The following is a 24,040-nucleotide window of genomic DNA, read 5'->3' as shown; positions in this document are numbered from 1 at the left end:
TCACCTCTAAGAACTTTGTGTGTGTGTTAATGTCTGTGTCCCTTTAAATGAAAAAAGTGAACACATACGGTGAGTCCCCCTCAATTTACACAAAATATGACACTAACTATCCTTTTCTAATTCCTGTTCTTCTTTAAACACCATGAATGACCTCCAGGTCATAACCTTTGGACTTATAACTCTGATATAACTCCACACAGCGCACCAAGCACAGAGAAAATTCAACCTCAGTGCTTCAGAATTCTCCTCAAAATTCAGAAACTGTTTCTGTCATTTATCTGCCCAAGAACTTCATCATATGGACCTCGCCGGGTCCAGTAATCTTCAGCACATATACATCACTGCCGCCAGTGAAGATTTAAAAACAGTTTATTGTCTCAGTTTAGCCAGCATTCACTTATCAGATGGACCGCAGCCGATCCATACATCTCAACACAATCGTGTGTTCACCTTTACACAACTTATTCTTTACTTGTATCACAACACATCTAGTAATATCATCAGAATTACTTCAACATGGTAAACATTGATTTTCCTTTAAAACCAACTTACCCTTAAAACTCAAGATCACAGCTGACTCGATTCTCTGAAATCCTGAGTCAGTTAAACACCTTGCTCAACTCACGGTGTTCTTTTCTCGGACCCCTTCGTCCGAGCTCACTCTTTTTTACCCCGGCATCTCCCCCAGATTGTTACGAGCTCTTCATAGACCCAAAAGTAAGCATATTATTTCCCTAATCAAGAGTGAAGCCGTTCCTCACACAGTAATTCTTCATCCAACAGCCTTTGTGTTTTGAAACTAAAAAGAGGAAGGAACAGCGCCCAATTTTAAACTGTGCATGTTGTCACTGAACAACACACAGACACAGACACAGACCCAGGGCAATTCTTCCTGGATCATTTATCAACGTTCGAACCAACACAGTCCGCATTGATTATTTTCTGGACCTCAGCAGATCCACCAAAATTCATACAAATATATCAGCCATTAACCGATTTATTTCTTTTCCTCAGACCACGCCGGATCTGTTAATATCAACAACGCTGCACACTCAGAATTGTGCAGCTGATTCTTCCCGTCAGACCGCGCCGGATCTGTTACTTCAGCACAATAAACACTGATTTTCCTTCAAAATCAGTTTACCAAGAGCCACAAAACCATTTCTGACTCGATTTTCTGAACTTCTGTGTCACTTAACCATCCTGACAGCACCAGGTGTTTCTGTCGGACTTCCTCGTCCAAAATTAATCCTCTTACTTACAAATGAGCGTCTCCCAAAATGATCCTCTTGATCATTTGCTATTCATCGAGCCCACCACTCTCGGCAACACCACCTGACATATGCCCACGCCGGAGCTCCTCTTTGAAGTCTCAAAGAGGTACAGGAATTTGACACTTATTAAACCATAAGCTGACCAATAACTCTTATACTCTTCTTTATTCTTAAACATGCATTGGTCTCTTTTTCTTTTTTACCATGAAATACCATATTACCTTTTAACTCAGTACTGTCTGTTTCTCAAAGTTTCATTATCCTTGCTTCAAAGCTTCTCATTACTTCCAAGTTACTCATTCATTACTTCGACGTTTTACTTTATTCTCGAGAATTCAGTTTTACCCCTACTGCGCCAATTTAGTAGTTAAGATCATCTACTCAGCGAACAGATAATTTAGAATTCAGCCAATTTGCACAAATTTGCTTATTGAACAGGTTTGCGCGTACCTTTTAATCTTTTTAGACCGGTCCTCTGTTCGCCTCATATCAGATCCAACCTTCGGCCACATTAGTTCTCTCTGATCTAATCTAGAAACTTCACGGTCTGCCGTACACAGAATCTCTTTTCCCTTTTCTTTGACAAGAGATACTCAAAAATTCTGCAAATTCTCTCCACTAAGCAGGAGGCTCACAGCTTTATTTCTTACTCTGTTTCTGGTTGGATTAAAATAACTCTTATATTAGAATCACCCTGTCCAGTGATACTGTATTTCAAAATCACCAAAGGCACGCTCACAAAACAGGAAAATGCTTCAGCAGCCTTAATGGGATCCCCGTGGGCCTCTCACTGTCTATTTCCAAGCACCTATAATGAAACAACGGCACAATGAGCATGCCTTTTTGTCTATCCCTCATTTAATCAATGTGTCTATTCTTTGTTAACATTAAAAGGGGAAGTGACCGCACCCAAATTTTAACTGCGCACTTTTCCCCAGCAAAAAAGAACGTAAAAAGAGACTTTTACAGCCTCTCTCACACACAGCCTGCAGCCGGCTGGCACTTAAATCATTTCAGACAGTTTCTTACGTCACGGTTTCCAGCTGTATGGGTGAGTCCCCACAACCCGGATATACAGACCACTGCTCGTCTTTAAGAGACGTCAACAGGTCTGCAAATTCTCCAGATATATCAACAAAAACACAGCTTTTCTCGGCCCACGGTGGTCCACAAATGCACAGGTAATACTTTTAATCGTCTCTCATAACTCACAGTACTCAACAACTCAGAAATTTAGTTTCAGTTTCACTGCTCGGCTCTGTTTGCTGCAAAACCTCAAGCTTACGGCTGGCTTAAGTTTCTCTTTTATCACAACTCCTCGGACCCTTCCGTCCGGTATTTTACTCTTTTTCTCACAATTAAGTGTCTCCCTAACAATGATCCTCTGCGATCACCAGGGCTATATCTGAGGCCACAAAATCTCAGCGGGGCCCCTCCCCTAGTTTAATACCCAGGAAACGTCTTTCCCGGGGGTGGAGTCCTTCGGCTCCGTGACTTTTAGACACTTATAATCTCTTTATTCCTCAATCACAGCTCAATCTCTCTTCTCTCTATTTTCTTAACACAACGTCTCAAATTACTTTTAGCTCAGTACTGCTTTTTCCGAGCGACCGTGAACACAACACTACTCTTAAGTTTCACTTTCGTTGCAACAAAGTTTTTCGTTTCAAACAAAACTCAAAACAGAGATCAACGGATGACCACTTGACTACCTGTTTTAGAATTATAATCCAATACAGCACAATTTCAGTTTCAGAGGTTTGTGCCTTACCTTTTTATATGTGGGCCCAATAGTCAAGCCATCACCGTGACGTCTGCCGTTCGATCACCTGATCTGGCCTCGACCTCCGCCTCGACAACAAACACCTGTACCTCTTTCTACTGGTCTTCAGATTGCCCGCATCCTCCACCAAAATGAAGCGAGATCGATCAACTGCAGACCAGACAACAAACGACGGAGGCACCAGAAAAGTGCAATCAAACGATGAGTTTATTGACAACGGAGAACAATCATCAGCATATGGCCTGTTTTGCTCTGACAAAAATACACTGAGTTCTGGTTTTATAGCATAGAGGATCACACCCCCACATACACGTCAATACAGGTCAAAAATACATTATGTCCAGTCATTGTTTACAGACAAGGGTACATCTTGTACATCTCTAATAACTATAAACAGATATATAACTTCTCTTTTTGATAACACCTTCCATGCACAATCATAGTCTTAAGCCTTCAGAGTATCTGAGGGCTGGTTATCTCCTCCGGTCATCTGTTACCAGGTCGCTAAAAGGGCAGCCAGTTACCATAAGGTCAAAGACACTTGCCTTTTAAGGTAACCAACTTCAAGCTGCAGGGTCTCTAAGAGCTAATAATGGACACTCGTCATTAATCTCTAAGTAGACTAATTGCAGCAAGTCTCAAGAAGGAGCAGAAGACACTTGGGCCTTCGCTCAGACCTGTCCCTAGATTTATGTGTATTGTAAGCATGCATGCAATTAACCTTTTATGTTCTCATCTTCCCTCAACATGTATCACCTGGACACTCTCACCAGTGAAGCTTAAAACCCTCTTGGATGGAACATCAACTCTAAACAAGCACAGATATGCAATGTGTATAAAATGAACTAAACCTGTGAATAGAATGAATGTGATGACAAACATTTTCAATGCAATATGAACCCTGTAAACAATATTACTGTTAAAATAATACTCTAAAACATGTTATTAATACATTTATCATAAGGCAGATTATATGGCAGCAATAAAAGAATCTCTAAATCCCAACAGTCCCAAGAGGATTACAAACCTCAAAATCATCAATATAAAGGTTAATAGAAATTCTCAACTTCTCAATATCTAGAAAGCTATTTCTTTCATAATGCTCACCATCTCGAAAAGATCTGTAAACCCTCTGATCACAATTCAGATTCTCTCTATTTTCTTGAGCTATTTGTTCTTCAATCACTCTATCCAGCAATTTATTGTGACTCAATATTACCTGCAATAACTGTAATAAAGGGATGTACTGAAATGACTTCCTTTGGTCTATCGATAAAAAATACTCAACAGGCTCTACAACCCTAAAATTTTGTATGTAGTATAGTTTTCTTTTATAAGGAGTGGCAAGAGGGCCACACTTTCCCAATATTTTAGCCACAGGGTTAGAAACATACAGAATTTCCAAGCTCTTCAATAACAGCCTGACTAATATGGAGGTTATGGCTTTTGAAAATTTCTGTAATTGTACGCTTTGTCAGAGGTACACTAGCTGAACTCAACAGAAAAACTAACTCCTCTAAGAACTCATCTAATCCTTTTGCTGGAACATGAAATATGTGTTCCAATTTCAACAATATTACTGCTAATTTCCGTTCAATTAGTTCTGGCTGATTTTCAACAGCACTATTATCACATTCTGTCACTGACTCACTTTCAAATTCACCATAGGATACATCTACAGAACAGCTAGCCCTTACGTTATCAGAGGACTCTATCACTTGAACTGGGTCCACACGTGTAACTACACTGCCTTTAAAATCTTTAAGTGTGTGTGGATGATGCTTCCTCGTTTTGTGCGTATAAAATGTATTGTAAATATTTGTCTTGAAAGGGCAACCAAGAAACACACAACTAACTGTCTCGTTACTTCGCAGATCAGGGGCGGATCTAGAGAAATTTTCTTAGGGTGGCATGAGGGTGGCAAAGAAATCAAATGGGGTGGCAAAATCGAAGCCTTTTTTTCAAATACGTATGCAGGTGGTTACATTTAGTTAAAATGATTCAAATGCAGTAAGTTTACACGTTTTCCACATAAATATAGTCTATAACTTAATTATTGTCTGTAGCCCACATAATTACACACTTTAGTTACATAAAACATGTGAGTTTTGATTCTAGGTACTGTATAGCCTGTATAATAAATAAGTATGTAGCCCAGGTATAAAATCCAGAAAGCTACACAACATGGGGCAGTTCATTTACGAACACAAGTCTAACTTAAGTTTCACACTGTTTCTTCTTAGAAAACAATCACGTTGTTACAGCTTAAATTACACAAAATGTCAGAAATCTGCACTGTCATGAACAAAAATTTAAACCTAATTTTTCATGATTTGTTGGATGAACCCACTGAGGTCTGAAATACAACCGGCCATTTTTGACTCCTTTTGAGTTTACGTTTGTATTTCACCCTCAAACTGTTTCATTTTATTTTTTTCCTCTTGCCTTGTTTGGTATCATTCTTTTCAGCTCAACTGAATTTAGTTGTTTTCTTCACTGACATACTGCATTAGTATCACTGATCTGAAATCACAGAAAGAACTTAAAATCCTAGTAGTATTTTTTTACTTTAAAAAAAGAACCACAGACATGTTGAGTAAATTTTTATAACTTGAAATGCAAATATAAAATGTACATTTTGTAAACATATACAACTATTTATCTAAAAATGCAGCCAATACAACTGCTGTTTTTTTTTCCATTCTGTACAACCATTTAAAAATATTACTAAAACTAAAATGAGAGAACAATCAGGTGTCACAATGAGATGCCCCACAATTATGTGTGCCAGTAAAACCATTGTTGGTCCACCAAAAGACAGAGGAGAACAGCACAGGGATAAACCTGCAGGCCTGACAGCAGGAGGTGTATCACTCTGCTGGTTTTCTACTTAGTGACAGTGTTTACACTGCAATGTGCCTTTGTGACATTCATTAGTGCCCTCACTGACACACAAAACAAAACGACTACACAACAGAACAACTACACAAGACAGCACAACACATTAAGTATACACTCCACACTAAACGTCACAAATCTCCCACATCTAAACTCTCTCTCTTTCTCTCTCACTCACTCGCTCTGTCTTGCTGCCGTTACCGTCACTCCCAAACTCTCCCCTCTTCCTAAAGAACCAAATCCCACATGTTGACTTTTTTTTTTTAATTGGTCGACATGGTGCATTTTTCCACCGATAGGAAAGAGGTGGCTTTTTCCCTTTCTTTACTGTTTTCGCGCTGTACTTAGAAAACGCTTAAAACACACACACACACACACACACACACACACACACACACACACACACACACACACACACACAAACGTGACGACAGTATTTAGAAAAAAGCGTGGCTTATATATATGATCATAACTCTGGATTTACTGGCCTGTAAATACAATTTCAAAACTTTGAAGTCTGAACTTTCATTGTGGGCTGAAACAGAGACTCAGCGTGGCTGCAGCTTGTTGCTATGTCAGCTTACATCAGTCATGTGATTTGGACCCTCCGTGGACCACAGAGAGTTAATAACACTCACCTTCCTTCCATTTCCAGAGTGTAACATCCAACCACCTGTGTAAAATCCGAAATTCCCATGGTGTTGTTCAAAATGTGCTCTGGCACAATCATAAGCATCGCTTGCTACTGAAAACAAGAAAAAAGCCATCCTGCTATGGGCTGAACCATTTGTTAATGGTGGAGGGGGGGAACACTATCCAATATATTCAGTTTTAGCATTTATATTCACTGTTGACTGTAACTACGCTCAAACTGTTAACACTAGAAGTCCCAGAGAGCAGCCATTTGACTTTTCTACCTTTAAAACCCGCCGTCGAGCCAAATGGCTGGTAGGCTTTTAGCTAATATCCTTAATCACCTGTGAACAGCTGCTTTTGTTATGTAAATAAGGTGGGGCCATGCTGAACCACTTGGAGTGGTTAGTTTCCTGAGCCACAAGGAAACTTGTGTTTCAGTTTGCCTTAGGGAGAAATCAACACACATGGGTGTATTTCCTTTGTTGCTGAGATTTATTGATAAAACAGTACAAAAAAAACAAAACAAAAAAACAACCATTTGTACACATATTTACAAATAACTGGCACTGCCATGGTATCTGTAGTCTGCATTTACCACATGTGTATCTGTAGCAGTGAACACATCGCACAGTGGCATGATTGTTGTTGCATTTGTGTTTGACCTGACACGTGGCTCTTTTTCCAGGGCTAGGTGTGGAGGGTTGTGTCCGAAGCAACTGTTCTTTTCTTGCCTTCTTCCCAGCCATATGAGAGTTAGCCAACTCTCTTGCAAACTCCACCAGGAAGTCCACCCGTCTTTCCTGCGTCCCGGTGCATGCTTGATACAGCACATGTGCATTCAGTGCTGCCATGTCAATCATGTTATAGAACACGGCAACTGGCCAGCGCCGTGTTCCTCTGCGGACCGTGTACTCCCGCACCATCTGGTCCATCACATCCACGCCACACTTTGTGGTGTTGTAAAGGGTGACAGTGTTTGGCTTCCTTTTGGTGGTGTTATCAGTCTGAACCATGCTGTGCATGCTGCTAAGAATATAGACTGTCTTCTTCCGTTTGGCCGCATACGCCGTCAGCGTGGCAGCAGAGGTTGAAAACACCTAAGAAATAAGATAAATTGTTATTTCCATAGCACTTTTACACACAATGAAACACATAAACATAGAACCACAAAAGACCTGGAGTCTACCTGAGTGGTGAATTCATTGCGATCTGAGTATTGTAGAAATGTTTAGCTTATTTTAGAGTTTAGACATGTAGGAATGTTTAGTTTGCTTTAGAGTTTAGAAATGTGTTAAGATAGAATGTAGAATTATGGTAGAGACACTGACACTGCCCTCAATGTAATAAAGGCCTGATTGTGTCATGAGCTTAGAAGTAGATTTGTAACTGGATAACTGTGGTCTGGAGGGGAGATGGTATTTATGGCCCCTAGGAAGAGACACACACTCACAGTGTTTTAACTGATATACTCCCACACCTATATGCACACTCACTCACGTGCACGCATATACCAGGTATGCACACACAGTCACTCACGAGCACTCACATAGACACGCGGGAACACGCACATGTAGGCATTCACGTGCTCGTGTACATAGACACAGACACAGAGTTTCCAGCACACTGTGGGGGATTTATGATGCGGCTGCTTCTATAAAGCTGGCTGGAACTAACAAAGGGGTGAAGATTGTTTCAGAGGGACACCGGCCTCGTCTTCCCTTCTAGAAGTGCATGCTTAAATGAAGATGAATAGAGATGAATAAAGTTTTTGTAAAAATGACTACTGAGTTCCGGTGCCGTTTTCTGGATGCTTCGGCGAATAAAAAGAACCGGGGTAAAACTGATTTCACAACAGTTTTGGTGCCGAAACCCTGGGATTCGCTCGAGGCCCAGAGAGGATGAATTGGCAGAGCTGAGATCGTGAAACAAGGCGAACAGAGAGCTAGCTCATGATTAAAAGGTAAGCACGACCTGTTTATTTTCGAACCGTGCATATTGTTTAAAGCCTAAATTATCTGTTCGCTAAGTTCAGCGTGTCTCAGTGTAAATTCACTCAGTATGTTAAAGAAACGGTGTGTGATCCGTCTTAGTTAGTAATTAATAGAATCGGTGTTTCATCCGAGGCGGTGTGTGATCCGTCCTCCGTGCGTTAAAGCAGGAAACGTGTGTTACTATTAGTTAGAAAGCGGGGCTGAAAGGCCTCGTCACCGGTGAGGGCCGTGTGTGTCACGGGTTTGGTTACCCCACCTAGTCTCGGACGCGGGGCTAGGACCTGTGAGGGCAGGAGATCCAGGGTAGTGTCAGGAATAGTAAAATATTATGCTGCTATTTCTGCTGTTTCTTGGTGCGCAGGCTCTCTTCGTGCTTGTTGAGCCGGCGGCGCAGAGCTCTGGTCTTCTTGGGTCTCAGATCCAGGGGCTTGTACTTCTTGCCCTTGTAGAACTTCCTCAAGTTCTCCTTCTGTGTCTGGTTGATTACAGTCAGGACTCTGGCGATGGACTTGCGAACAACACGGATCTTGGAGAGTTTGGAAGCAGCTCCACCAGTAACCTTGGCCACTCGCAGCTGGGACAACTCATTTTTCAGGTCGTCGAGCTGCTTTAGCAGCTCCTCCTTCTTCTTGCCCCGCAGATCTCTTGCCTTGATTTTGGCCATGTTCCTTTTCGCTGCTCCGTCGGAATAGGAGTTTGCATGTAACTAAACTGTGTGACATGTAAAATATTGAGATAACACATGCAGCTCCACATGAGTCTTATTAGATAAAATGCAGTTACAGAATAACAAACGCTTGTCGAAGTGACGAAGGTTTTTTGCTTTAAAGCAGAAGCAAAGGCAGGAAAGCTTATATAAGCTTATATATTTTGCTTAAGTCTGATGAAGTATAAATTAGAATGTACCATTACATTAAGAGCAGCAAAATGAAATAAAATGGTTGTTTTTCTTTTGATCCTTTAGTAGAATAGGTGTTTATGATAAGTTTCTTGTGATAGGTGATTTGAGGTCAGAGTGAAGGCGCGTGCAGCAGTGACAGTTCTGTGCACAGGATGTTGATGATCAGATAAGGCGAGCAATTGGAAAGCACCTGCAGAACTGGGAAAGCAGCGCTTTAAGAGTTTTACAAAATGATGAGTAAGGTTGAATAATATATAGAAATAAAAGTCAAAAACCTAATACGTAATTAGGTTCATGTGTGGAGCAGTATTAGGTTGAATCAGGTTTGAATGAAGGGAACAATTGAGGAACATAAGGTAGGGGAGCCGTAGTAGGGAGAAAGTGTTTTTGTTTCCTTTACAGGAGAAGATTTCCACTAGAGAGGGACCCAGAAGAGGAGCAGAGACCACTTAAGCATGAAGTGTTCTCAAGTGGGAGTGGGCATTTTATTACTAAGACCACCTAGATGACATGAGGTTGTCTGATTCGCTATGCCTAGAGAGGGTCAGAGCGGGAACAGTGACCCTAATGTCCATGACGTCATGGGTGGACAGGGAAGCAGCTGAATGGGCCGAGGAGTGACCCAACATAATGTATGGCGACCTCTGGTGGTCCAGAGGTCGAGAGAGGGAGTGTCAGGAATAGTAAAATATTATGCTGCTATTTCTGCTGCTATTTTTTATAATCAGTATTACCATTCCATTAATTATTAATAGTGATATTGCATTCAGATGTTCAAATATATTGGCACCCAATTAAGGTTTTATTACAGGTCCAAGAAGAACCACTTTAAATTGTTGAGTTGAATCTATAATTTTAAATGCTTTTCAATGCTCCTATAATCTTAAATGTTTCTGTGTAGACTGCAGGGACAGGAAGTTACATGCTTTTGAAGTTACAGGCTTTGCAAAAGTGAAACTGAAAACAGAGTCTGAGTGTAAGCCAAGAGCAGGGTGTTTTATTATGCATTAATATCTCTGATTAAGCTTTGATTGAGCTTTAAGTAGTTGTATTAGATTGGAACATTTGTTTTATACATTTTACATAGAAGTTAAGATCATTACACATAGGATGGCCTTAGCCTGGTTGCTTAAGCTGAGGTCAATCAAAGTGCAGTGTGAGGATCACACATGTACAGACATATACACATAGTTTCAGTTGTGTACGTGCTGGCCTTCCGTCTGGTGGAAAGGTTACAAGGTCTAGCTGGGGAGCTGAGAGGTGAAACAAAGGGCAGCAGAAGCTGACACACACACCCACACATACATGCACACACACACACACACACAGTGTTAGACGCATTTATATAGGTAAGAGTTTAATTATGTTTTGCTATAACTGCAAAGTTGGGGTGCGTACGTGTTAGTCTGTTCCAGGAAGTACACCAGATGTCCCAGAGATAAGCGACAGCGGAGGCGAGCGTCCGAGGATGGTGACAGGAAGCACCGAGCCGAAGACGATGTTCTCTGGACTGTGTCAAGGGTTGACAGAACATTTGTGGTTTTGGAGTGACGTATGCTGTATGGATCTGCCTGACAACAGAAACCCTATAAAGCCTTTGTTCTGACTATTGTAAGGCAGTTCAACACTGATTGGGCTGTTGGACTCACACATGTGTACATTAAAATGCCGTCTAATTGCACCAGGCCGGATCAGTGGTTATTTTTGGATTCCTCCTCAATATTCTGGACCCTAACAGTGGTGACCTGGGGATTGGTGACTCCTTAAATAACTAAGTCGGGGAGAGGTCCCTGTCACAGTCTGAAGTATGCATAAAACCAGGATCGGTTGCTTTCGCCGGTTAGATTCCGAGCTGAGTTGAACCAGTGCCTGATGCAGAAGGAGGGCTGTGTAGTGTGTGTGAAAGCGCAGTTCTGCGTCTCGTCTGAAGTACGGGAGTCAATTAAAGTAACAAAAAAGAATTTGGGTCTAAAAGTGTGTGTTTGTGGTGTGCAGAAATCGCGGCAGGAGGCCGTGTCGCGAATTGTTGCAAACTGTGAAGTCAGTTGGGGGGTTTAATTTGGTTTTATTTTTTATGGGGAAGAGAAACTGCGGTATCCAGTCCGTGGCGCAGTTTGAATAATTCGTGAGGCAAATGTGGCGCGATCTGAAGATCGTGAGCCTAACTGTCCTAGTTAACTTGAGGTGTATAAGAGCGGACGGCACCCACTCTCCGTGCTGATCAGGGCGTAGTCCTGAATCAGCAGAGGAAGTGTCTCGCAGAAAGTTTGAATGGGACTGCGAGAAGCATGAGGTGTGTGTGAGCCAGCCTCGAGGGGCGGGTTCACAGGTGGAACAAAGGAGGAGTAAAATGTGTGTGTGTGTGTGTGAGAGAGAAAGAAAGGTGGGGGTGAGTGACCAGCCTGTGAGTGTGTGTGAATTCCTTGATGACAAAAGAGGGAGAAAAAGTAGATTAGTTGATTTTCTGTGACATAATAATAGTTAAGAAATCAAAGTGATTAAATAGGAGAAAGTGAACTAAAATAAATAAAGAAAACTAAACAGTGGATTAGTGTTAAGGTAATGATGAATAAATTGATAAAATTAATAGTGACATTTAAAGGTGACCAAGTACTCAAGGATGAATGGAGAATTTGTTTGCTGACTGTATGAGAGCTGTTGGGGTGAAAGAAAAATGAGCTTGGAGGAGTGAGTTTACAGGTTAATGTGTGGGTGTAAAAACAAAAAAAAAGAGAGAAAGAAAATAATGATAACAAAGAAAATAAAAAGTGTGGAAGTGTGAGTGGGAAATTGTCTCCAACTGGCGAAAGCAGTGACACTACAGGTCACCTTCTTCCCCTACTGGACACAAAAGAAAACATAATTTGGAGTGTGGTGGATGAAAATAATTAACAACAACATCAAGAAGATTTTTTGCGGTTAAGAACAAATAAAAATTTCATTTTCGGGGTTTAAAGTCAGTGGAGTTCAAAACAAAATAAGCGGAGATGTGTTGCTTTAGGAGTGATGGAAACATATGCAGTCACAGTGAATAATGAAAGTCTCTCAGTCTGTCGATTACAGGTGGGGAACGGACCTGGATCAATTCTCCACGGCAGCAGTCGGAAGACAATTATAGGTTAAGATCATTAGAAACAAAAAATAGAAACACCCAGCCAGAATTTTTGGCTGAATTGTTTTGCAGCTTCCTGTCCTCATCCTGAACAACCAAGCTCCAAGGAAGCTAATCTCTCCCTGAAGACACAGAGTGCACTACCAGAAGCACAAGCATGAACATCAACAGTGGACAGCAGTCCAAGAGACAATACTAGAGTCCTGAGCAGAGAGGTCCAGCAGCACTATGGGCAAACGGCATCAGAAAGAGAAGATCCATCATCTTGATTGGATGAATGGAGATGCGTTTCCAGCAAGCTGCAACTTCACTGTGTGTGAAGGACTTTTGAGAAGATTGTTGGAGTTTGACACTTGCCATGTTTGGAGCAAGATGGCAATGAAAGAGACAGTGGGAGCAAACACGGGACAAAGCTGAAGAGAACTGACTGCCATTGGACGGCAAAGTGGGAGAGGAGAAAGGAGCAGGTGAGGACAGATGAATGCTGTTTTAGTGTGGGGAATCAAATTGGGTTAAGGAATCTGGGGAGACAAACGACTGCCTTGAAGTGGAGGATTGACAAAGTGTCCAGACCACCACAAAAGGGGGAGGAAGACAAGCACTGAGGTATGCAAGAGTACTGTTAGAGAAAATGAAAGACAACACCACACATGCACATGATATGCACTACAGAGAATACAAAATCATACATAAAGTGTTACAGATCCAAAGAGGGTATTTGTAGAAGGGGTTAATAACACACAGCGTGGTTGCCGATGGTAACCTGCAAGTATTTGGGGTTTAGCTGTGCCTGACTATGACAGAGATTTTCATTTAGATGTTTCTGAAACAAAATTTGGAGTGAACGCAGTTTTGTTTCAGAAAAAAGGGGGAAGGTACATAAATGGACACAGAGAAATGGTAAATGTCTTAACCCAACTAACACACACACACGCAAGGAAGCTCATTAGGATCAAACACAATTTTAAGTAGGCAATACTGTTACCATCATCCTGTCTGGTTTATTGAGTGGGTTGAGAAGTGATACATAGACGACTGAATTAGTATTATTTTGGGGAATATGATTGAATGATACCAGAATCCAGAGTTTAAATGAATAAAACTAGCAGATTTTTTTTTGTTTTTGTTTTGTTTTGTTTCTAATGTATGGGGAAGGTTTTACCATGGCACCAACTCTTAGATTTGGTGTGTTTTCACCTATTAGAAAAAAGAATATTCTGGGACAAGTCCTAGGACCGGGCTTCTGTATTTTTATTTACTTTTGTTTTTATTTTTGTTTTTCATTTTATTTTTGTTTTTGAACAAGTGCACTGATTTCTGTTTGTGAATTTCTTTTCTTTAAGCAGATCTGCACGACGGGAATTAAAAGCGTTATACGACACGTCGAGAAAACCGTTGCAAGTGAGTTTCTCCAAAATTACAATGGGCTCTGGAGAAAGCCGCTGTGAGGAATTGAGGTGTTATTTTTCTGCCATTTTTATTATTTCATTTTATTAATTCCATTTTTATTATTTTGTTATTGCTATTGCATCATAATCATATAAAAAGCATTTGCATTGACGCATTTATTAATAGTGATATTGCATTTAGATGTTAAACACATTGGCACCCAATTAAGCTTTATTACAGGTGCAGTTATAATCACTTTAAACTGTTGAGTTGGATTTATAATCTTAAATGTTTATATGCAGACTGCATGGTGAAAGAAAAGGCCCCAACGCTGAGTAACTCTGTGCCAAAATAAGACAGGAAGTTACATGTTTTTGAAGTTACATGCTCTGCAGGAAGTGAAACCAAAACCAGAGTCTGAGTGAAAGCTAGTCTGAGGAGCAGTTTCGATGATGCTATTATCTTTTATACTTTTATATCTTTTGATTAAGCTTTTAGTAGAGGTTCTTGATTAAAACATTTATTCAGTAGAGTACACATACATAGTTTTGGTTCGGTTATTACATACACGAGAGCGGCTTCTGTCTCTCTGTCTGGGGAGAGGCCAGGAGCTAGTCGGCAAGGTGAAATGGGGTGGGATTGTAACCACACATGTAACCACACACACACACACACTTAGTTAGAGGGATCATTTATAGGGGAAAGTTTAAATTGTGTTGCTATGGTTGCAGTTTTATGTTGGTGTATGTGACTGTTTGATGAAGAAGCAGGTGCACGAGGCGACAGCGAAGGCGAGCTTGTGGGAAACCACCTGGATGGAGACGAGACGCGATGTTCTTTTAAACTATGTCAAAGTTAACTGAACATTTGTGGTTTTGGATTGACGTATGCTGTATTGTGTCTGCTTTGCAAAAGAGGGGGTTCACCAGTTCGGGTGAGAGAAAGAAGACATAAAGACGTGCTGTGGAAGAGCCAGATATGAATAATAACTAATGATTAAACACGTAGAGGTGTATTAACACATAGTGAGTGAAGAAGAAACACCCAGTGCATCATGGGAGTCCCCCAGCAGCCTACACCTATTGGGTGGTTGTTACATGTACAAGATTCAAACTTGTAATTTGAACTAAATAATTTCATGTTTCTATGGTGAACGTAATTAAATCATGTAGCATCTGCATGAAATTCAGCAACTTAATTCTTGTTCTTGTTGAGATGACAGGATACAATCTAGTAAGAGTGGTTAGTTGCCTGAACTCACGAAATTCACAAGATCACATTAGATGTCAAACTGCAGAAAATCGCTGGAGTTTTAAGAGGCAGACAACTACACCCACACCATGTGTTTGTGGTTTAACCTGTCAAGGACAAAAACCTACAGAAAATTCTGCATCAATCACAGCTTTCCTAGTTTTGTTAAGCCTGGAGTGACAGCTTGGTGGTGTGATGTTAGTGCTGTTGCCTCACAGCAAATCCACAGTCTGGCTGGTTTGCAGTGTGTAATTAGAGTTATTGGTGATTCTAAATTACCCATGAATGTAAGTGCAAATGGTTGTTTGTCTCTATTAAATCATCAACCTCCATATTGGTTCATTAAGCAAGACTAGCAGTAATTACCTTGATTAACAAAGTAGTTGTTTAAACAACAAGATTTCATTGTGTTCTCCTGAAGATTTTAACTTGTGTTGAATGAATTAAAACTTTCACTCTACATATTTAAATAAATCACTTCAAGTCAATGTAAGTATACTACGTTGATCCAAGGTAATCTGATTACATCAAACCACCAAATGCCAAATGTGTTGGTTTCACATGGTCAAAAATGGGTTATTGTACTTAAATCACATAGAAAAAGGTGCCATGATTAATTTGTGTTCATCCAACAAGAGATTTTTTTGAAAAAAATTAAATAGAACTTCAACCAAAGCTGTGCGCCTGGGTCTGACGGTAGAACAAGAAGAATAAATGAACTGAGGTATGAGCGAGCTACACGGCTGATAACACAGTCTGTGACAGCACAACAGCGAGCATACGAGTGTTCACTGTGAGGACGGTGGATTTTAGGAGAACACAAAAAGACTTTCACTGACTGGAAAATGATAAAGAGTGAATGGAAGCTGCAGCAGAAACACTTTTTAGTTTGGAAGAGAAACAATGTAACACTTTTACATGGAAACAAACAATGTAAAGTGCAACAATTTGCCTAAAATAAAAAAGAAATAAAATCCTTACTAAAACTATAAACATTTGAACCATTTGATACAGAAAAATAAAATGAAATAAACTCAAGAAATAATAAAAATGAATTCAAACTTATCAGCAACATTAACTCAGGAGCACAATATATGAAACACTTTAACCTACAAAACAAAAATGAATAAAACAGTTTGTGCTGATTTCTTTCTTTGATCAAAATAACAAAGTCAGCATTAATGGCTCCGATGAGCACGTTTTGCAGTGCACAGCGTTTCAAAGCAGGTTTGAAGCAGGATCCTGCAGCTCTCAGCTCCTGCTCAGTGTTTAGCTGGGACTGTATTTGGTCTGCAGCAACAGCAGAGAAGCCAGGCTCACAAAGATGAGACTAAAGGAAGAAGAACGCCCACAGCCTTCTGCCCTCAGAGTGGATACTGCTCCTCTACACTCAGCCAGAATCCACTCAGTGTCTGTGATGTGAACTGCAGTCTCAGTGTGGAGTCAGACGTCAATGAACTGGTTCTCCTCTGCAAAGCTGAAACCAGTTGGAGCTGGTGCTTTGAAAGGATCTCTCACCCAGTCATGCTGGGAACTGTTTTCATGGAAGTCCTTTTTAAAGTATCAGTGATGAAATATGCTGCTTGATATATGGAGTCACTGAGGCGGCATCATCGTCAGTAGTGTCAACAAATTCATGCAGGTTCTCCAATGAATCTGTGTTTCCTTCATTGAGTCTCCTGCCCCACACTGCAAGCTTTCAGTCATAACCTCACTGAATTCAGAGGAAAGCTGCTTTCAATGTGAAAACACTCCAGCAGAGGGCGCTGTTAAGTCCTTATTGTAACACAGTTACTGTGTGCAGTTATACTTCATACATAATCTGCACTTATTTCAATCAGACATGCTGTCAGTAAATGATTGTTTCTATTGATTCTACTTCCTGTTGACTAGTTTGATGACAGTGAAACAATCACAGCTGATTGTGTGATGATGTAAACTGTCACTGTTACATTCAGTGTGTGTGACATCATGTTAGTGCAGCTGATAACAGCCTGGTTATGATGCTGTTAGAAACACATGAACGTGTCCATAGATCAGTGTGTGTTTAACATGAGAGCTTCAGCCCTGCTGATGTGTTCAATAAAGACATGCAGGAAAACTGATGAGACTCTGAAATAACTCTTTATATTTATAATGTAACTCTGCATCAAAAGAACAACAAAGGATCCCAGACAGGTTTATGTGAACAAAGACCATGTTTCTGTGTTTCTAACAGTTTGACATTATTAGGAAACAGACTGCAGTGAACAGGATTTATAAAGAGCTTATATATAAAGATATGACAGCTGTTTGTTGATCACTCTGTGTTTGGACCTGATCAGTCCAGCTGTTTACTTGAAATATGTTCATTTACCTGTGACGTTATATTTATGTTCTTGTCTCTGTTGAAAAACACATTTTAATGTCCCTCAGATTTTTCTCCCAGATGAATAAATATAAAAATGACACAAACTGACTGCAGCTACTTTTTGTCCTTTCTGTCAGAAACCTTCATGTGACTCATGAGAGACACGTTTCAGCTGTTTGTGACAGATCAGAGGCCAACAAGTCATTTATAACACTTTCAATCATTGTTTAGCACAAACACATGTTGACACAGCAGCGGGGCCGCAGTGAGAGTCAGAGCCAGGAGATAAAAACTCCTGTTTGACCACAGCCTCACTTTGTTCCTGCAAACACTTCCTGTTGTTGACTGGGTGGAGTCAGGAAGCCAGCGAGGCCCTGCAGGACTGAGACTGCAGACTGGGACGTGCTCTGTGATGGAGATCAACAGCATCACTGACTGTTTCTGTGAGGACACCATCATCCCAGCAGGGCTGTTTCCAACAACAAGCCCTGGACCATCAGAGACCTGAAGCTGCTGCTGAATGAAAGAAGAGGATCTTCAGGTCTGGAACAAGGACGAGCTGAGAGTGTTAATAACGTTACTAATGTTCAGCTACACTTTACTAGGTCACATCTGTGACACACGTCACTTAAATAAAGAAGGAAATATTGGCTCTGTTTTATCTGCTGGGCCCAAAAGTGACTCCCCGTATTTAAACTGCTATGAATAACTTGTTGGTCTATAATATGTGAAACATGTGTCAAATGTCTCCATCATGAAAGATATCAGGTCATCTTGAGCCACAAAAACATTCCTATCATGAGGTAGAAGCTGGAATCAGTTTGTTGCAGAGGGACGTTTATATATCCCATATTTATCCAGTTAAAGTCACATTGAAATTCAAAAATGTCTTTTCAAGAGTCGTCTGTCCAAGAGGAGCAGAAACAAATATAACAACAGTTATTTAAGCTGTTTTAAAGGCCACAAAGGAGCAGATTGGTTATAATGCAGCTGCTTCAGAGGAATAAAGATGAAACACTGTTTTTATTTCATGTGTAACACCTTTCAATTATGTGTTGACTAAAGTCTATAGAGATTGACAGACCACGTGACTTTCGCGCATTGCATGCCGGGAGGTGAAGGCAGGACATTTAAATTACCGCATCAAATGCAAGCATTTGCAGCACCGCAAAACGTTTTTTCTCACGTTCCAATACCGTCTTGCTTTTTCTTTTCTCACCAAAAAATAATGTACAAAACGAAGGAGAACAATGCCGGTCCGTACAAAGACAGACTCGAGGAAAAGGCAAAGAAAAGGTACTTGGAAAAAATCAAAGGAGTGAAAGGGTTAGACCCTTACGAGCACACAGACTGGACAAAAGACATCAGCGTGCTGCCCAACTTTAACCACGCTCAGATTTATAATTACATGGTTCTTGGAGTGAGTGCATACACTCATGAAGTTTTTAGTAACTTCAGGTCACTGCAACAGGCCCAGGTGCAGTTCACGGACGGATGGGTACAGGACCTAGAAATGCACCGTGTTGAGCACAAGACCATCGTACGCACAACGGTAAGTTTACCTGTCTCACAAATCGTCTTCATAAATACACATTCGTGAACCGTTTATAAATAGGACCTTTTAGCTCACGGTAATTAATTAGTAGTGCAAAGAATATATGGTATGCATTACAGAAATGTAGCAGTGATAATAATATTGTATGCTGTAATCGTACTGGGCAATCACTGAGACAAAAATCTGTCATATATCCTGTGAATAAAAGTATATGTTGTTGTCTATGTACCATGGTAATAACAGAAGCGATACGCAATATTCTGCCAGGACAATTTACCATTTATGCAAAGCTACACATTTACTGTACATTCTGTCCTCACAAACATGTTTTTCTGCATTGACTGTTTCAGGTAAATCACTCCATGCGCCTCAGCCAAAAGCCTCTTCAGCCCTGGGTTATTCTGCAATCTAATGGGGACGTTGAAAGTGCACATTGCACATGCATGGCTGGTGTGGCAGAGAAGTGTGTGCATGTAGCGGCTCTCCTTTACAAAGTTGACACTACTGTGCGTCTACGAGGTAATATCACGCTGACAGATGTCAAAGCTTACTGGATTATGCCCTCCAACATCAAGAGAGTGCAAGGAGTACCAGGCCACACAATTGACTACACCACCAGTGCAGCAAGAAAAAGGGCACTCGACCAATCATGTAGTGCTGGACAAAGTGACTGTTCTCCTAAACCCAAAATCCGGACTCGCACTGGTGGCAGCTCACTACAAGTGCGCACACTGGCCGATTTAAAGTCTCTCACAGATCTCATGCATGAAAACCGGTCAGGCCTATGCGCTGTTATGGAGGACTTCTGCCACCTATATGCTGACCCTGTCCAGCCTCGTGTCCTCCCCAAATCACTGCTACGTATCTTTGACTCACAGTTGAAGGGCTGTCAGCTATCTGTCCTTCTGCAGCACTGTGAACGTCTGAAGCACTGTGTCGTTGTCTCAAAGGCTGAGGCAGAGGCACTGGAGGAGAAAACCAGGGAGCAGCACAAATGTGACCTTTGGCACACAGCACGAGCAGGAAGAATCACTGCGTCAAACATACATGCGGTTGTGTCCACCTCCACTGCCAGTCCTGCGTTGTCAACTGTAAAGAAAGTGTGCTACCCACAAAAACTGTCACATCAGCTCTCCAACCAAGAACCCCAACAATTCAAGTTGGGAAGAGACAATGAAAACACAGCACGCGAGTGGTACACCTCACAGGGAAAGGTGCAGCATAGAGAACTTAAAGTTGATAAGTGTGGTTTCATAATCAACCCCGCATTCCCAGAATTAGGTGCCACCCCTGATGCGCTCGTAAAATGTGAATGTTGTGGTGAAGGATGTGTGGAAATTAAGTGCCCATATAAACACCGCAACAACAACCTCCTGCAGGCCTGTGAAGATGACAGGTTTTGTTTGGGGTTAAAAGATGGAAGGGTTGAGTTGAAAAAGACACACATTTACTACAAGCAGGTACAAACACAGATCTATGTTACAAAGTCACACTTTTGTGACATTGTTGTGTGGACAACAAAAGCTTGTGTTGTTACACGTGTGATGCCAGATATAGACTTGTGGACTAAAATGTTGCCTGTCGCTCAGGATTTTTTCTACAAAGTTGTGATGCCTGAGCTCTTGGCCAATCACTACAGTGATCCAGAAACCAGTGTTTCACAAGGGCCACATTACATGGATGTCACCGTGACAAAAAAAAAAAGAAAGACAAAAGCTTGCATAGAAAACTAATCAGAAAGTATTTCAGTTACACACATTCTGAGACAACTCTTATATTGAAGGACTTTCTTGTGATTTCATGTTTAGTGTCTCATTAAGGTGGACACATCTTCCTGTACTCTTCACTTTATGGTTTGTTATCTGTTGTTCTGTTACGCACAGTGAATTATTATAACGTGTTAAAATTGCAATAAATGTGTCTCACACCACTGTACTTTACAGCTGTGCTGTAAATTATTATCTCTTTATGTCCATACGCAATCTTTCTTTTCAGACTGTACTAATATACAGTGTCAGAACCAATACAAATAAAGTAAGTGTTGCACAAGTCATTCATCAGGACTGTCTTTATTTATAACTGACAAGTTTTACATGTTACTATCGAAGCTTACAGGACAAAGGCAAAATAATATACCGTTGTGCATTATTATTTCATTTTGTTAAAAACATAGCTGCACAACAAAACAAGACCAAATTGGAAAACAGTTATTCATCACTTGCTTGCTTTACAACAACACTTGGGCACATGTTTGTGAGCGCACATGATACAGCAACTACCTTATCCAGCAAAGTCATGTTCTCACCTTCGCATGGCACCACAAAACCTAGACGGATGGTGTCGTTTAGGATAGTGTACTTGGACCGTAGACAGCCTATAACACGTTCAACATGGATCCTGACATGTGCCAGTTTTCGTGTGTCCTCCACATCTTTTGCTTGTAGCTGACTGCGACCCCGTGTAAATGCTGGAATTTTTAAAGTGGCACCCATTAAGGCAACACTTTCCCTGATATCAAAACCCCGGTCTGCGAGCACTATGTCCCCGGGTGAAAGCTTCTGTAAAAAGCCAGAAGTTTCCGCTATTCGTTTATCACTTGTACGCCCTCCCCATCCTTTAGAAATGAAAGAGATGGTCCCCTGTGGTGTGATCCCAATGAGATATTTCATTGTGTGTCTACTTTTGTATGTTGAATATGTCTCCGCCATGGCACGTAAATTTTGTGCCCTCTCTATGAACAGTTCAAAACAGTCAATAATAACTGTCACCCGGTCACCAAACATCTCTACATACTGGTGTGGCATACTGGCCTGTATGCAATGTCTTCCAGGCCAGTGCACCAATGGACTCAGGTGAGCGTACAACACATTTACAGTAATGTTAAACACAGTGGAAGAGGTTGTCCGGCTAATATCAAAGAGGTGTGCAATATGTGCAATCGGAAGGTTGAGTCTTAAACGCATGAGAGTTAGCAAGAGCATCTGAAACTGGGAAATTTTCCTGTCAGTGTCTGGCAAGCTCGGGCTGATTTGTTGTAGCACCCCCATTAGTAAAGCAAAAGAAGGCAGCCCTGTGTAGAATTTAACTTTAGAGTTCTCGTCTTTCAAGAATTCCATGTCTAATTTCTTTTTGGACAGTTCTTTTTTTAACACTAGGTTTTCTTCTTGAAGGTGTGCTATTTCTTGTAACCTTTGAGAACACATTTTACACTCCTGCAGATCTTCATCCTCGTGCTTTGGATTTATCTGCTGTGGTTGGCTCTCAGCTGTAGTTTCCGTAGTGACTGGTGCTGAAAGACATACATGCACACAGACAAAGACAAGATCATTGAAAGTGCAAAAATAAGACAGTGCTTAATGTGGAAAAAGTGGTATTTATTTATGTACATTGACAATTTTACCTGGATGGATTTCACCTGCATGAGCTGTCTCTGCCCCAGAGGAACGCGGGCCTTTTCGTGGCTGTTTTGATTTCGATCTCTGTTTTAACCGATCAAATCTAGCAGTGGTAGAAGCTTTAACTTCTGTGTGGCCCAGTTTGAGAGAGGGTGCCCAGTCTGGATCGCATTCCAGCATTTCGTAGGCTGGTTTGCCTACAAAATACAGCAAACATTACACAGAGCCACAATAAACAAAGGAGCATAGCGTGATGATTTCTGTTCAGCGCCATATAAGACGTATTAAATACCACAAAACACTTACCGTTGTGGAAATGCTTGGAGCAGACTAACATGTGAGGTGGAGTGTTTTCGAACGTTATATTAGGTCTTCTGATAGCGGCAATCCAGGCCATCCGTCGCCTCTTCGTGACTTCGGAGACATGGCTTGGAGAATTTCTCTTCCACGCCGGAATCCGATAAAAACCAAACGCATTTCCCGTCGACTTCACGCGGCTGTCGTTCGCCCGGCTTGTGCAGTTAATAATACAACAGGTTCTTGGCATTTTTTGTTTCTTTTTATCGCTGTGTAACTTATTTCAATTGAAAGCCTGCGTGCGCTAGTACCTCTTGCCTTGGGTTCCCACAATCCTTTGCGGTTTTACCCCTCAATGACGTCACATTTTCAATCTCTATTGACCAGTATAAGTAAAGACATCACACACACACACATGGAAACACTGAAACCTGTTTTTGGTGCAGCAGCGGTCCCAGCTGCTCGCCTTTATCTAGACTGGGTCGGCTGCTTATCTCAATATAATCAATGTTTAAAGTTCTCAGTGTTTCTGTGTTGCTTCGTATAGGATCTCCCAGCATCATCACTGTGCTGTCCAATCATTGTGTGCTAGGTTACCCTTATAGTGCGATGTGTGTTTGCACAAAGAGAAGCATGTGTGTCAAATATAAATAAGCACAGAACAGAAAAAGCTGCCAGTTTCTTCTATTTAGAGTCAAGTTAGTGTTTTGTGTCTTTGTTTGAGGCCTAATGTCAAGCAGAGGTGTGTGTAACTGGACTGGTCTGTTATATGTGTGAAATGTGTGCTTCTCTTCAGCATCATCTTCGTCACTGCTGATTCCTTTGTGTCATCATGTGTTGAGAAGAGAGAACAGTTATAACGGAGGAGCAAAAGGAAGCCCTGAAATCTGCATCAACAAGGAAGTGTTGGCTCACCAGTGATCCCAGCAGAGCCACTGGTTTGGCTCCAGTTGTTACAGATTCAGTGATGTTGTTCCTACAGATACACGTTAGCATCTTTATTGTAGTAAAGTCTTGTAATGTGAAGCTAGAAACAAGGCAGGAAACAGCTCCATGATCTGATCTTAATGATGTTGTTTTTATTTGTGTCTTTCAGAACTGGATTGAAACTATCAAAGGTCTAAAAACAGCCTCAACCCTCCCAAAGACAAACTTTACACACGTCATCTTTCAGCTACAATCTTTGTTGCAGGGATCTTCTGCCAAAC

The 24,040-nt window shown here is 41.1% G+C and overlaps 2 protein-coding genes across 2 annotated transcripts; both read right to left on the bottom strand.

Annotated features, from left to right (window-relative positions):
* Window positions 1-8,916: 8,916 nt before the first annotated feature.
* On the bottom strand, window positions 8,917-9,268 carry LOC134624421 (large ribosomal subunit protein uL29-like). The gene has a single exon (XM_063469408.1). It carries the CDS (start codon window positions 9,244-9,246, stop codon window positions 8,917-8,919), a length of 330 nt encoding a protein of 109 aa, XP_063325478.1. The 5' UTR covers window positions 9,247-9,268.
* A 12,079-nt stretch (window positions 9,269-21,347) lies between these two features.
* On the bottom strand, window positions 21,348-22,932 carry LOC135932645 (uncharacterized). Its single transcript, XM_065470154.1, has 3 exons — window positions 22,842-22,932; window positions 22,541-22,732; window positions 21,348-22,429 (listed from the first exon to the last, which is right to left on the bottom strand). Exons 1-3 carry the CDS (start codon window positions 22,930-22,932, stop codon window positions 21,348-21,350), a joined length of 1,365 nt encoding a protein of 454 aa, XP_065326226.1.
* Between the last annotated feature and the right edge of the window lie 1,108 nt (window positions 22,933-24,040).

This window comes from Pelmatolapia mariae, linkage group LG3_W (assembly GCF_036321145.2).
Source record: "Pelmatolapia mariae isolate MD_Pm_ZW linkage group LG3_W, Pm_UMD_F_2, whole genome shotgun sequence".
Taxonomy (NCBI): domain Eukaryota; kingdom Metazoa; phylum Chordata; class Actinopteri; order Cichliformes; family Cichlidae; genus Pelmatolapia; species Pelmatolapia mariae.
The sequence above is the reverse complement of the archived record's forward strand: the minus strand, read 5'-3'. Positions and strand labels throughout refer to the sequence as shown.